Source organism: Camellia sinensis, chromosome 13 (genome assembly GCF_055761805.1).
Source record: "Camellia sinensis isolate YWXY chromosome 13, ASM5576180v1, whole genome shotgun sequence".
In the NCBI taxonomy this organism is placed as follows: Eukaryota; Viridiplantae; Streptophyta; class Magnoliopsida; order Ericales; family Theaceae; genus Camellia; species Camellia sinensis.
Genome location: NC_138973.1, coordinates 81,925,506 through 81,940,145, shown reverse-complemented (window position 1 = coordinate 81,940,145; position 14,640 = coordinate 81,925,506). Strand labels below are relative to the sequence as shown.

Below are 14,640 nucleotides of genomic sequence, written 5' to 3'. Positions count from 1 at the left end.
TAGTTAATATATTAATTGATATATATTGCATTACCGGATTGAATATAACACAACTCTCGATAATTGAACTTTGCACCAATAGGGACAAAGCATGCATTGACTTGGAAGACCACTATAGTCATTTGGAAAAAGCATATTTTAGTAATAGCATGCATTGACTTGGAAGATCACTAGAGTCATTTGGAAAAAGCATATTTTAGTAATGTTTTAATTTTTTTTTACTAAGATATGAGGTAAAAAAATTCTCGCTCGCTCGCTCCTCTCCCTGTACTACTTATTTTACGAAGCACAGAGGAGAATCGAAGAGAGAGAGAGAGAGAAGGAGATCGAGGCCATATGATTTGGATCTCTTTTAATCTGAATCTCTTTTGATCTGAATCGATTCTAGGCCTTCGTGATCTGGATAGTCTAATGCAATTGCTCTGCCCTAGTTCGTTAGATGATCTGATTTAATCTAATCTGATCCTATTGTTCTGTTCGATTAGAACTTCGATTTCAGAAATGGAGCAATGACCAAGGGCAATGAACAGGTATGGAGTTCTCTCTCACTCTCTTTCTGTAATCTCATCTTCTCTCCATTTTTATGGCTAGGGCTTTTTTTTTTAAATGGATTTTACTAGTTTTTGGATTTTATTGTTGATTTGAATTCAGTTACTCTATTACATCGAATGTTCATTTGAACCTACTCTGAATTGGAAAATTGAATTGCTCTGTATGTATATTGTTCTTGTTTGTGAAATCAACTAGTTCCTATTGTCACCATTCATGGGGAAAAAAAATTGAATTTTTTTTTTTTTGGTCCAGATCCAAATGAGGAGCTTGTGATCATTTTTTTAATTGTCAGGGTTCATGTGTTCATATTGATTTATGTACTCATTTATTTTATAAAATCCTGCTGGTAGGTGGAATTTTTTTTTTTCTGTTTTTTTAGTCAATTTTTTTTTTGTTTTTTGTTTGGTACTCTTTGATATTTGATTATTTTAGTAGATTATCATTGGCATGCAAATAGGTATGCGTTATTAATTCTTAGTTTCTCATTTTAGTGCCATTTCTAATTATGCGTGGACAGCTTTTCTCTCAACGCCAGTCATTATTGAAGTTTGCTCCCATGCAATGCACAAAGGGGGAGAAGGCTAGTTATTGCTTGGCTTGTCTAATATCGCTGGTGGGGCAAGTAAGAACATTACGGGAACTTAGTTTTGATATGGTGAATAGTGAAATTACTTAATATTATTTAATTTCACTTCCATCTTTATTGGCTGTGAGTTCTTATATCTATTAATCACTCTTCCTTTAATTTTTAGGCGAGATATCTACAATTTCGGAATTGGCCTGTTGAGTGGGGGTGGTGTCGAGACCTCCAATCATTTATATTTGTATTTGAAAGACATAACAGGTGTATTTGGCAACACAAGTTGTGCTTTAGAATCCATCTTTTTAATTTGTTGTACTTATGGGGATGATGGGGTTACTCCTATCCAATTTCACTTGAATGCAGAATAGTGCGGGAACGTCCCGAATATGGCTATGCAACATACTTCTTTGAGTTTTTGGATTTTCTGCCCATCAATTGGCAGATCAAGCTCTTGGTGACTGCAATGAAGCTTCCTAGCTGTAGTAGGGTTACCCTGATTGAGAATAAAGCATTATTGGTAATGACTTTATAAGTATTTCTTAGATGATTGTTACTTTGATGGTTGAAATGGTTAATTGCTATGCTATGCTCTGTATGTATATTGTTCTTGTTTGTGAAATCAACTAGTTCCTATTGTCACCGTTCATGATCAATTTTTTTTTTGGTCAAACCAAGATTGAATTTGCTCTCAGTTTTATTGAGATGAATGTGAATCATCCTCAAGTGACCATTCACGGGGAAGAAAAATTAAAAATGAAGGAACAATTATTGCTTTGTATATCTTGTGGATAAACCATTGCTTCTAGGGGACTGGGTTTACCATGTTAAACTCTATGCATTGGCTAAATCATAAAATACTAAAGGAAATTCTGCTTTAACATGCTACATAAATAGGTGTTTCTTCTAGAGAAGGCACCGGGGCAACAATGTCTGGTGATATCACCTATATCTTAAAGGCTTGGTGGCAATCACATTCTAAGTGGCCATACCCAACGGTAAGTGTTTGCTTATCACTCCTTTAGACTGTGTGTTCAGTTTGGTGAATGGGAAGCACAATGAACTATTTATTTGAATGGGTTGCTTTAGTGCTATTGGTTTCACATTTGGTTGGGTAGAGCAATTATGGGTTAGCATTAAGGCTTCAACTAAGTTTAGGCAATGTTGTCCTCATGTGGTCTTGATAACTTCAACAATCCATTTGGTAACCTAGGTGAGAAAGAGAAGAATGAAAAGATTATAGGTGCTGATGCAACTAGTGAGCAACAAGCTTCAAAAGAAGATGAACAAGTATGCCACTATTCGAACAAACTTTGAGCAGTCCATAATTTGAATAGTGAGCTTATTGATTCTTTTTTCTTTTTATTTTTTTGTGTGAACAGTGAGCTTATTGATTCTATTCTTGATGTTGTGAGGAAGGAGGCTGAGAATTATGATTATGCTAATAATTGCTTGTTGCTTGTAGTGTTTCTTTTTCTTTTCCTCCAAATGATGTGTATGGAGATGATATTTAAGTACTGATTCTTGTTTTCATTGATACTACCAACTTATGAAAATCATGCTCAGACGTTAGTAAATATATTGTTAATTCCTTTTTCTTTGGCTTTGCAGGTATGATCAAACGTTAGTGAATATATTGTGCAATATTTGTGTTATGTTAAAAAGGGATGGTGCTGTTGTGTTGTTAATATTGTCTACCTTCCCATTTTACAATGTGCGGCACTTCCAGAATATGAATAGCAATTTAGTTTTGGAGGCTCGTTCCAGGAATTGAATTTCTTTAATGGGGTTTGCCTTCTTTTTAGAGTGAGGATCATAATTTTGTGGAAATAGTTGAAATTTAAACTATTAATATCAATCAACACATTTTATCGTACATTGCTTTGACAATACCAATGACCTTAAATTTTTTTCCGCTTTCCCTATTTTTAATTTTGATATATTTGTCATTTATTTCAGGAGGTTCGGGTAAGATTTATTGGGTTTGGATCCGAGGAGGATGAATGGGTAAATGTGAAAAAGGCTATCCGTGAACACTCTCTTCCCTTGGAGCATTCAAAATGTGGAAAAGTGGAAGTTGGAGATCTGGTACTCTACTTTCAGATAGTATTATTTTTTCTAGTTTATGTTTTCAAATGTTACAAAAATATATTTGGCCCATGGTATTACATCCTTCATTTTGGTGGTTTGGGCATATTTATTAGGAGAGGAGATTTTGGTGAACATTGTGTGTTGACAATGTTGTTAGGTGACCAAACTTCTGATCTCTAATTTTTCTATTTTTTTTTTCAGATTCATTTTAGCTGCAATATATAGAAAATTATTGCAGTAAGAATTTTTTTACCTTTATGAGATGTATCTGGAGTTGGTAATTTTCATGGGTATACATGAGATAGATTGATATTTTTGGTACGTGTTTAAATTAATTTGTTAATTTTGTGTAATTTTTTATAAAAAAAATTATTAAAGTGCTTGCAATTGATATTTTTGTTGTAACAAATGCATATATAATTTTTATAATAAATCATTATTTGCAACAAATGTCATTGAAAACTATTTGCGATGGTAACAAAATGGTCACCAAAAAACATATTAGCATTTTTTTCTTTGTTATTTGCAGCTGGCAAAATAGTGGCCGTCATAAGTAGTTTAGGCGGTCACAAATTATTTGCAGCCGCTACTTTGCCGTCGCAAAAAGTATTTGCCACTCTCATATTCGGGACCCCATTTGCCGTCTCATGGACCATCGCAAAAGGCCTTTGTGACTTTTTTTTATTATTTGCGACAACTTGCAACAGTCGCAAAAAATACTTTTTTTAATAGTATAATCTTGAATTTTGATATGACAGTATATGAATGGTCCTGGACACATGTTATAACTTTATTGACTGTATGCATGAGTTATTATATTTATGTGAAGAGTTTTTGTAATGCCATATAAGCACAGCTCATTGGACAAATTTTTATTATTCTGCTTCCGCTTCTGGCCCTCTATTATTAAATATGATTTGATTTATGTCTAAGGTCGTAGGTAATCTCATGATTACTGGCCGGTTATGGTCCTAACCTCTAGGGGTGGGTTCAGGTCATGACAACTTGGGTATCTCTATGAGTTCATTTATGTTGATGCTCTTCCTTTATTCAATTTTTTGATGTTTGTTTGTTTTTTCCTCAGCTGATTGGGTTCCAAATCACAGTCCCCAAATGTCAATGTCTTTCATTTTCCTACAAAATGTATGCAAGTGCGTGATAGAAGATTTAATATAGGAATGTAATTGTAGGGTTGGGATTATCAATTAACAACTCATATTCTACAAAATGAGGGAGGAATTCATGAAACTCTGTCACTAATTTAGAAATTTTGAACTTGAGGGTTTTCATTGAAACCCAGTTTCTTGAATGGTCTAAGTAACGGTAGTTTTGAAGTACCGGTTATAGATTATATGCAATGAGTGATGTTTTCTGTTTGCTAGTGCACCATAAGAAAAATCCCTACCTCTTTTTTGTAACTGAAAGCTATTGCTTCATTTCGAATAAATTAGGTGAGAAAATAAAAGAAATGATTATGTTTAATCATTATCATGTTTAGATGAGTAAGAAAACAAAGCATGTGAAGTAGGGATGATTTTCTTTTTTTCCCTGGCTGCTTGCTTGTTCTGAACAGACCCTACCATTTCCAAAATGCAGGTAGCGAACATATGTCAAATTAATCTCCAACTATATCTATTTGAGCACTGTAGTAGACACATCAATGTGCTTCCAATTTTTAGAAAACAAGCCAAATACCTAAATTTCTTCTCAAACATCTCTTTCATACAAATTGATCAAACACCTTGTGTCTTCTGCTTGTATACTAATGGCAAATATACGGTACTTGATCAAACACATGGGGCAAATTAGAACAACTGAAGACTAAATTTTCCTAAATTCTATATACAAATAGCGTTAATTCTCTGGTTTCCATGCTGTTCATAATTCCATATCCTTTAAAATCAATTAATTTTGCTTGCTGAGTCATTTGCTTTGTTATTCCCTAGCATTACATCATAGGAGCTTAAATTTTTGAGTTTTATTGATTCTTAGTTCTGAAGTTATAGAAAATTGGTTTATTCTAATTTCTAGGTGATAATGGTCTAAATCTTACTAGAATGCAGTCAATAAGAAGCTTATGAAGAAGTAGCTTCAATGAAGAGGAATCTTATAAGTTAAATGGATGTCAAGGCGAGGCCAACCTGGGACCATGCATTATAAAGTTTTGAGTCACACTTGGGACCTACTGTGGAGACATGTTGTAGTTCTAATACGAAAAGTCCAACAACTTGTATATATTTACTATAATCTATCTATTCAACAAATATATATTTGAAGAAATTTGTAGAAGCTTTTGAAGCTCCATTAAGATACTGTAATCTAATTCTGACCCTGGGTGCAATAAAATAGAGATTCTTAGGATCTTCTTCATTTCAATTTTTCATTCTTTATTAATGTTTAAAACATTTGAGCAGATTTTTTCAACCCCTTTCTTTAAAAGATCCTATCAAAACAAGTACATCCCTTCCCTTCAACCCTAGTACTCATCAGTACTGTCACAGCCCCAAAATTTCATCTTTCCTTATCTTATTAGGACCCCACCTTTTCTTACACACATCCTCTTAATTGCTCTTCTGGTACTCATCAGTAGTCACAACCCCAAAATTAATAGGCAGTAAACATCCTCTTAAGTGCCCTTCTATATCAATCAAGTATCAGTTTTTGGAGGAGAGTATTTCTTGCACTTGTTCTAGATCACAAGGTTTGTACCATAAGATAGGGAAAGATAGGCTGCATAAGTCACAAGGGAGGTGGGAATATGGGGTTTTATTCCAGAGCATGAGAGTTTGGGCTTCATGCAGTGCCTAAGATGTGAATCTCTCACAATTATCTGAATTTGGAAAAGTAAAGTTGTGAAATAAATCCCATATTATTGTGCATCATCTCTTCTTTCTGCCAAATAATATTGGAAAGAACAGGTGTATGATTCTCTCTTCTTTTCTTTTTCTTAATTTACCACGTGCACCGCTAGATTTGTGAATATTATTTTACTTCTTCAGCTTAAATAAACTACCTTAAACTTGCTCCAGGAATTTCGTTGAAGACTCAAGAACTCTATGTTATAGTCTTTTCACTCGCCACCTTGATTTGTTTGCGAGGTACTTCTCATTCTACAGCACTGTTATGAAGCTGGTCTTCATTTGAACTTCAATTGCTATTGTCTGGTACATGAGGTATCATATAGTAGTGAAACAAACATACAAGAAGGATCAAGATACTTTCCGACATTATTTTCTTGTTCTCCCCTGCTTTGTGCTGGCTCTTTTGATTCACCCTGTTTTCGATGCGATGGAGGTACAAAAATTTACATCCTTTCATTTGCTTCTAGTTTCATTGTTGTTGTTTTCAGAAATATATTACCCTTATAGACTTAAAGAATGTCATCTGATTAGTTTATCAACAGAAGTTAGAGGAAAAAAAACCTAGTTGGTATCAGTGTCTTAACACCACTGTTTGCATCACTCACTGTATTTTTAGTAACATTTTATCTTTTTTGGGCAACATTTATTGTTATATGTGAGATGCTGTTCATGGTTTGCTATAAGGGCCTTGTTTAGTAATGACAAATTCAGAAAATAATTTGTGAGTTTTCTATTTTTGTTTTGTTTTTGGTTGGTTATAATAAGATATAGATTCAGAAAATAATTTGTGAGTTTTCTATCTTTGAAGATAGGTCTCTTTTTTTGCTATTTCCTCTCTAAATGTACAACTCACCGTTACCGACTGATATTAGAAGCAATTTTTTATTTATTTATATGCATGTTGTCAATATTTTCCAGTCTCTGAAGTACCAAAGTGGCACAAACATTTTTTTATTCCTTCTTTTTACTCCCTGATAATCAATAATTATTCCTTTTTGTTTGAATTATTTTTATGCTTGTGTCTAGAAAATCCACTGTATTGTGATTACTGCTGCTACTATGATGTATACCTGACATCTTGTTATAGGTTCTCTGGACATTTTCGCTATGTCTTGAAGCCGTAGCAATCTTGCCACAGTTGGTACTATTGCAACATTCGAGAAACATCTGACAACTTGACTGGAAACTACATTTTTCTTCTTGGGTATGTCATTCTTACTGATCGAAGCTGTGTTACTTCTTGTACCTAAAAAAAGAAGCTGTGTTACTGCATATCCCTTGGTCTAGTTTATGTTGTGGTACAAGAACCCATGAATGCTTAGAGAATTTTAAGGAAATAAGCTGATATTTTGTGCCTGTTTGGTATCACTTATGAGTTGGCTTTTTAGATTATTAGTGGATGTGTGCCCACCCGATGGGTGTGCTGTTAAATCTATAAAATATAAATTTTGATTTTGAATTAAAAACATGTAATTCTATTGCTCAAATGGTAAAAGTGTTGCTTACCAGGCCAATGGTCTTAGGTTCAAGTCCTAATTTTTTATATTCTCTTAGATAAATAAGGGACACTTGGCATAGAGAAATAAGGGACACTTGGCATAAGAAGAAGGCTTGGACACCAAGTGACTTGTTCACTTTATATATAGATTAGCTTAAAAAAACTTGTAAACCTGTTTGTTGTAGCTTTTGATAATATGTGAAAAAAAAATTAGCCTATTTGGTTAAATCACATAGGTTTTTTGTTGTACAAATATTCAGAATGCCTTCAAAAGTTATATTTATGACAAGTGATGGGGCTCTTTTGCCCATACATATTTATGGGTTTCAAATTTGCTGAAAAAAGCTACAAATTGTAGGTGAAGAAAATTCCACTCTTTTTGGTCAAATAAGCTGAAAAGGTCAAATAAGTTACAATTTAAAATTGCAGCCAAACACAAATAGTCAACTTTTTAAAAGCAAATAAGCTAAATAAGTTGACTTACAAATGCAGCCACGCATGGCCTTCACCTGTTTCCTTTGCCATGTCTAGTAACTCTCTCCAGCTTTGCTTGCATTTTTCCCTTCACTCCCTGACCTATGAAGAGGCTTTGATGATCTTTCTCTTGGTATATTTAATCTGGAACGGAAAATAACTGCGAGAGGAGTGTTTTTGGGCAATATTTACTGTTCTGCGTAGATTCTGACTTGATTGTGTCAGAACATTGAGAGGGTGGTCCATTAAAAAAAATCAGAGCAAGAAACGTTATGGCAAATATTTAGAATTGTTACTTCCTCAACCATAATGGGCTAATTGTTTTGTGGTGGACTGTGAGACACTTCTATCATATCAAAACATTATATGATAGAGGATGAAGTTTCAAAACATGGGCATGAGATCAACGGGAACGATTCTTATAATATCCGGCAAGAAGGTGCCTTTAAAGGGGGAAAAGATAATGACCAAAAGAGGTAGAAGGGCAAACTTCGGTGTAGCCATATCCTATGAATATTTTGGCTGCGACATGCGACGTTAAGAAGAATATACAAAGGCTCCATCAAAAAAGAGTATCAGGTAGATCAAGTCATGTTGGAGAGTGGACTTTTCTAATTCGTTGCGAAAGAAACATACATTTTAAAGGGCACTCGGTCCAACAGTCCAAATTGAAATTTCTTGTCCAAAGTTCCAGGTGCAAAATTATCATGTTCATAAGGACATTCTCTTGCACAAATGACTAAACTACCCATGTATTTAAAACCACGACTGTTTTTATTTTACACCAAACTCATCTCTCTCTCTCTCTCTATTCTCTCTCTCCTCTTTCTTTCTTTTTCCTATAGGAACCCTAGCCACTGCCATCTCCCACAGGAGCTCTGATACCTCTTCGATGAGAACCCTAACCAGTCATCTCTCTTTGTTCATCCTCTCTCTGTCACCACTCTACCTCCTTCCTCCGTCGGCGATCTCTCTCCTCTACCGATCTCTCTCTAACACCATCGAGAGGTATGAACTTGCCTGCACAAATAGGTTTATGTTGTTCCATGTTCATCAATGGAGATTTGCAAAGCGTAGAAGAAGTGCAGATTTGCACACATAGGTTGAAGTAGATCTACGACCACCTCTACCACCATTGTCGTCGTGTCGAGGAGGAGGTTCAGAAACCCAAGCCCAATCCACACTTTCCATCGATATTGTCGTAAGGGGATCTATGGGTCCTACGCGATGAACATCGACGGCTGTAATGGCTTGGCTTACCTCACCAAGATCGAATTTGGGCCGTGGCGATCTCGATGTCGCCGTCGCCGAGATGTCTACCTCTGCCTTCATTCTTCAACAAAAAGCAAGTTTTGAAAATCGTTGCCATTGACGACTACGCCACTAGAGATCTCCAGCAGTTCCTTCGCCTCGATTGAAGCCTAAAATGGTGTTTTTATCCCAAAATCTATATATATGCGTATTTATCTCTATCTCTCTTGGGTATTGAGTGATTGGGGATATGGTAAAAAAAATTATTCAGCTTTTTAGGGTTCACCTTTCAGAAAATTGAAATTTTTTGTTTTCTGTGTTTTTTTTTATTGATTTTTTTTTTTAATATTCTAAGAACTTTTTTTAATTTTTAGATACACCTAATATAAATACACTTAAAAAGTATAATATTTGTGGAAATTTTTTTTTAGAAAATTCACTAAATACCAAAATTTTAAAAAAAATGATAATTTAGTATATTTTTTGTATTCTTGTGTATTATTGATTTTTTTAAATATATTTTTTACAAATATTTTACTTTTTAGATACATCTAAGTAAGGTGCATCTAAAAAAAATACACTTAAAAAGTATAATATTTGTGGAAATTTTTTTTTAGAAAATTCACTAAATACCAAAATTTTAAAAAAAATGATAATTTAGTATATTTTTTGTATTCTTGTGTATTATTGATTTTTTTAAATATATTTTTTACAAATATTTTACTTTTTAGATACATCTAAGGTAGGTGCATCTAAAAAAGTAAAAAATTGCTTAAAATTATTCGCTAAAAACAAAAAAAATACGAAAAACAAAAAATTCAATTTTCACAAACACACTTAATGTTAATGTGCTTTATTGTTGATGTTGGATATTGAAGACATTGATGATTGGGGATTGCGAAATGTTTTGCTGGGATCGAAACCTGAGATTTTGAGTACAGAAAGAAACCCTAGAAATCTTAGGTTCAAAAACGTTGTACAGATAAGATAGTTAAATTTAAACAGATAGGAAATTAAAGCTTGTTGAAATTTAACAGATGGGAAAAATTGGCTTATTACATTTCGACAGATAGATACAAATTTGAATTTGAGCAGATATGTTCAAAAAAATGAATAGATTAAAAAAAAATCGAACAAATAGAATAAAAATAGGACAGAATTTAAACATATAGAAAAAAAAAAAAAAAAATTCAACAGATAAAAAAAAAAAATTAACAGATAGAAAAAAAAAATTCAGCAGATAGAAGGAAAAATTGGAAACAAAATGTCCTTAAAAACAAAGTGTGCATTTCCCACTAATAAAAAATATACATTGAACCGAATGCCTTAGACAGATGTTAAATTGGATTTTTCAACAATTTTCTCTTATTTTAAATCTGTTGGATTTATTTTATTACATATTCCAATTGTGTCTTTTCTTCTGCCTGTGAATCAAGTTTCCAAGTAGGAGACCTCCCATATTTACAATGAATCTTTCAGATAAGAAAATAGGGCAACTTAGGAAGTTATTTGAGAATGCAAAATCATCATTCGATTTGGATGTCTAATTATAACCAGCAGCACTAGCTTTCATGCTGTTTTGTTGTACGTATCTTAGTTTCCTTGAGTTCTATATAACACAGGAGTATCTCTGATCTTTGCTTCTGCCTTTCTTGTAGTGCTTACCGAGCATCATATATTATCAATTGGATCTATCGTTTCTTTGCGGAGAATCACCAAGTCCGCTTTATACGTAAGTTTTCCATCTTTACTTGCATGGTTTTCATTTTCATTCTACCTGACTTTGGGTGGAAAATATTTTCTATATTTTTTTTCTTTATTTTTTGGCATTTGGTATAATGAAAAAACGAAAGTTTAACGGAAAACTTTTACGATGGTCAAAGGAAAACAAACTTATTTGGATAAAAAATATTCACTTTTAAAAGGTGGAAAAAGTTTTTTAGACTCTAGTCTTACCAAACCAATGGTGCCACCTACCACCACACTGCCATCACCACCTCCTCTGATGCAACCACCACCTCCACCCCATCACCATCGCCAAATACAGATTTGTGTGGTGGAAGAATTGCCTATAAAGCTTCACTTAATGATAGATGTCAAGCACTTCAGAAGGTGGCAAAATTTGGTTTAATGAATATGGTAAAATTTAAGGCAATTAATTGAAGGTGGAATTTTTTATTAAGGAATAAATATTTTTGGAAAAATTAATTGGTGGAAAAATTTAAGTAACATTTCAATTTTATTAACGTAATTTAAGGGAATAAATTCGGTTAAGTGGTGGAAAAATAATATTGAATATTTTAGTTCTATAATAATATTGATTTTATAGACAGTATCCAAATTTACAATTTTATTTTAACACCACAGTTAAAAATTTAAGGTAACATTTTAATTTTATTAACATAATTTAAAAGAGCATTAAAATTTACAATTTCATTTTGACACCACAAGGAATCAGATTTATTGAAGGTGGAAAAATTTAAGGTAACATTTCAATTTTATTAACATAATTTAAGGGGTATTCAAATTTAAAATTATTTTAGCAACATAATTTAAGAGAGCTTTCGCATAAATTAATGACAGTACTGATGGCAACTTCCATGACGTATTATATATAAGGGCAAATTATATTTTATTCCCTCAATTATCATCGTCTCAAATTAAAAGTTGATACAATCTAATCCTTTTATTTCTTAAAAGTTTTCAATCTAACCCTTATGTCTTAATTTTGTGAACAAAATAGATGGAAAAAGTGCATGTGATATGTACCCGTCGTATTTGTGACAAATCTTTAAAAGGTACTTTTTTTTCATAAATATAAGAGCATCCCTAGGAGTATTTTTATATCACCTCCTTACTTAAAATAAGGGATTTTGTTGTTAAGAAACACTCCCATCAGATTCCTTAACCCACTTCCCAAATAAAAATGTTGCTACAGTTGCTCCCCAAATGTAGGGAGTGACAAGTCACCCCCAAAAAATATAAAATTATTTTTTATTCAACCTTGAGCATCTCCATCCCTAAAAATATAAAATAATTAACAAATAATATTTTATTAGAATAGAGAAAGAATAAGAAATTTGTTGGGGGAAATAGATGAAAAAATGATTCCTAAAATAGGAAATAGAATTTTTAATAATATTTTAGGGTAAATTCTTATTTTATTTCGTTTTGAAGGCACAACCGGACGTCCCCCGGACATCCACCCGGTCGACCGCCCAGTCATCCGGCCGATCGATCGCCCTGTTTGTTTTCTTTCGCTGTAGAGAAGCTATCTTTCATGGTGTGCTCTCGCTTTTGTATTTATTATTTTATTATTAAAAAAATATTTAAATTTAAAAGTAATGAAAAATATTATTTTAATAGAATAGAGAAAGAATAGAGAGTTTGTTGGGAGAAGTAAATGAAAAAGTGATTCTTAAAAATAGGGAATGAATTTTTTAATAATATTTTAAGGTAAAATTTATGTAAATTGGTGGGGATGCTCTAACATGTGCACATTACATGTAATTTTTATTTTTTGTCTATTTTGTTAATAAAATAAAGATATAAGGGTTAGATTGAATGCTTTTAGAAGATAATGGGGGTACATTGTATCAATTGTTAGTTTGGGGTAAAATAAAAAACAGTGATAGTTGAAGGAGGTAAAATGTAATTTGCCCTAGATATAATTAGTGGAATTTGGTATATCATTGTTACGTTATGTAATTTAGAAGTATTTAGGCCAATTGGAAGTGCCACGTGTATTATAGAAATTGAAAAAATTTAAAAATACGAAAAAATTAAAATGAGACTTCCAACGTCAAAGAGGTTGGAATATTTTGGTTATATTATGTAACTAAATAGGTGACCCGTAATGCACGGAAATGTATTTTTTAAATGAAAAATTAATTGAGTCTATTTTATGTGTAAAAAATTGTAATAATTGAAAGTCAAATATAAATAGATTTGCTAATAGATGATGAAAATTTTTGTCGTCATGTGTGGTTCAATGTAAAAAGGTTCATAAAAATAATTTTTTTCGAAGTTTAAAAAAAAATGTGTATTCTCAACTTAAAATCAAATTTTTATTTGTGTTAATTAAATTTATCAAAAATTATAAATTTCACTTGTATCAAAACATTTACATAGACCCGAATATGCGTACGTAATTTGTGTATACATGTGACCAACATGGTACCTAAACATAGTTTAAATTATTGTAATAAATTTAAATTTTGACATTACAAATCTTCTTAATAATATTTTGGTTAGATTTTTCAAAAGTAAATTTTAGATCCTGCAAGGCACGGGGCTATTATTGTGGTAAATTTAAGACCTTGTTTGTCATCCCATAAAAAAGTTAAAAAATTTAAAAAGTTACTATTCTATTTAAGTCACATCATCTTATTTAAATTATATCACATGTCTACTACATCACTTCAAACCCAATCCATACCCATATTCAATTCATATTTCATAAAAAGTCAAAAAGTGCACTTATTTAGAATATTCTAAACAATCCCTAAATTTAAAAAAATACAAATCCTTTCAAAATTTATTTTTTTAATTTTTTAAAAAGATAATAATAATAAAATACTTGTCATTTTATATGATTTTACCTTTTTGAGAGCAAAATAATATTTAAATTTTAAAAATATTTTTTAATATTTATTTTGTCAAATTAATTTTTATTTAAAAAAAAAGGAGAATCAATTTTAAATTATGTGTTAGAGCATCCACGCCAATCTCTTCAAATTTTTAGTTAAATTATAACTTAAAAAGTCATTTTTCTGTTTTAACTAGTCACCCAACTACATCAAACTCTCTATTTTAATTCAATTCTATTAATATATATATATATATATATATTTTTATTAAATTGATGAGCTGCTAGCCAAATAATTCTTATGTTCCTTTGTAAAGGTAAAAAAAAAAAATTTGCCGTTCACCGGGCAGATAACCGATAACACAAGTAGCGATAAACAGTATCTCGTTTGTTGTAGCGAGATACTATAGCAATCATAAATTTTGACACACTACAAACGAGACTGATGAAGGTCCTTTTTTGATATTTATATCGCTAAATTAGCTAAGAAATGATTTTACCGATTCTGATGCTGAGGGCTCTTATGGGGCTAACCTCCCAAAAGTAGAATTACGTTTCACTGGGTCGTGAATCAAGTTCATCGGATGATGCGGAATTTGATAGGCATCGTAAACGGAGCAGACACAGGCATTCTTATTCGAGTTTGTCTGAAGATTCAGGCTCTGATGAGCGACGTGGGAGGAAGCACCGTCATCCGTAATCACTATGATTCTTTGTCAGAATGAGATTTATATATGCTTTAATT

The 14,640-nt window shown here is 32.2% G+C and overlaps 1 protein-coding gene across 17 annotated transcripts; it reads left to right on the top strand.

Moving 5' to 3' along the window:
* Positions 1-247: 247 nt before the first annotated feature.
* Positions 248-14,626, top strand: LOC145789126 (uncharacterized). 17 transcript variants are annotated; one of them, XR_014349132.1, is made up of 10 exons: positions 306-530; positions 1,070-1,207; positions 1,305-1,396; positions 1,499-1,652; positions 3,092-3,220; positions 6,340-6,517; positions 7,172-7,288; positions 10,966-11,039; positions 12,051-12,105; positions 12,485-12,569. XR_014349132.1 is itself a non-coding variant. In XM_082902640.1 (7 exons), exons 1-7 carry the CDS (start codon positions 510-512, stop codon positions 7,198-7,200), a joined length of 741 nt encoding a protein of 246 aa, XP_082758766.1. In that variant the 5' UTR covers positions 306-509; the 3' UTR covers positions 7,201-7,440. The 17 variants fall into 17 exon arrangements, 6 of the variants coding, with proteins under 6 accessions (XP_082758765.1, XP_082758766.1, XP_082758761.1 ...); XR_014349133.1 differs by lacking the exons at positions 12,051-12,105; positions 12,485-12,569 and adding an exon at positions 14,499-14,626; XR_014349131.1 differs by lacking the exons at positions 12,051-12,105; positions 12,485-12,569 and adding an exon at positions 14,379-14,518.
* Positions 14,627-14,640: the final 14 nt, after the last annotated feature.

Coding starts and splice junctions, on each gene's coding strand:
- LOC145789126 (XM_082902635.1), top strand. CDS start 510: ATGACCAAGGGCAATGAACAG. Junction 1,397..1,498: donor GTATTTGAAAGACATAACAG/GTGTATTTGGCA, acceptor ACTTGAATGCAG/AATAGTGCGGGAACGTCCCG. Junction 1,653..3,091: donor TTGAGAATAAAGCATTATTG/GTAATGACTTTA, acceptor CATTTATTTCAG/GAGGTTCGGGTAAGATTTAT.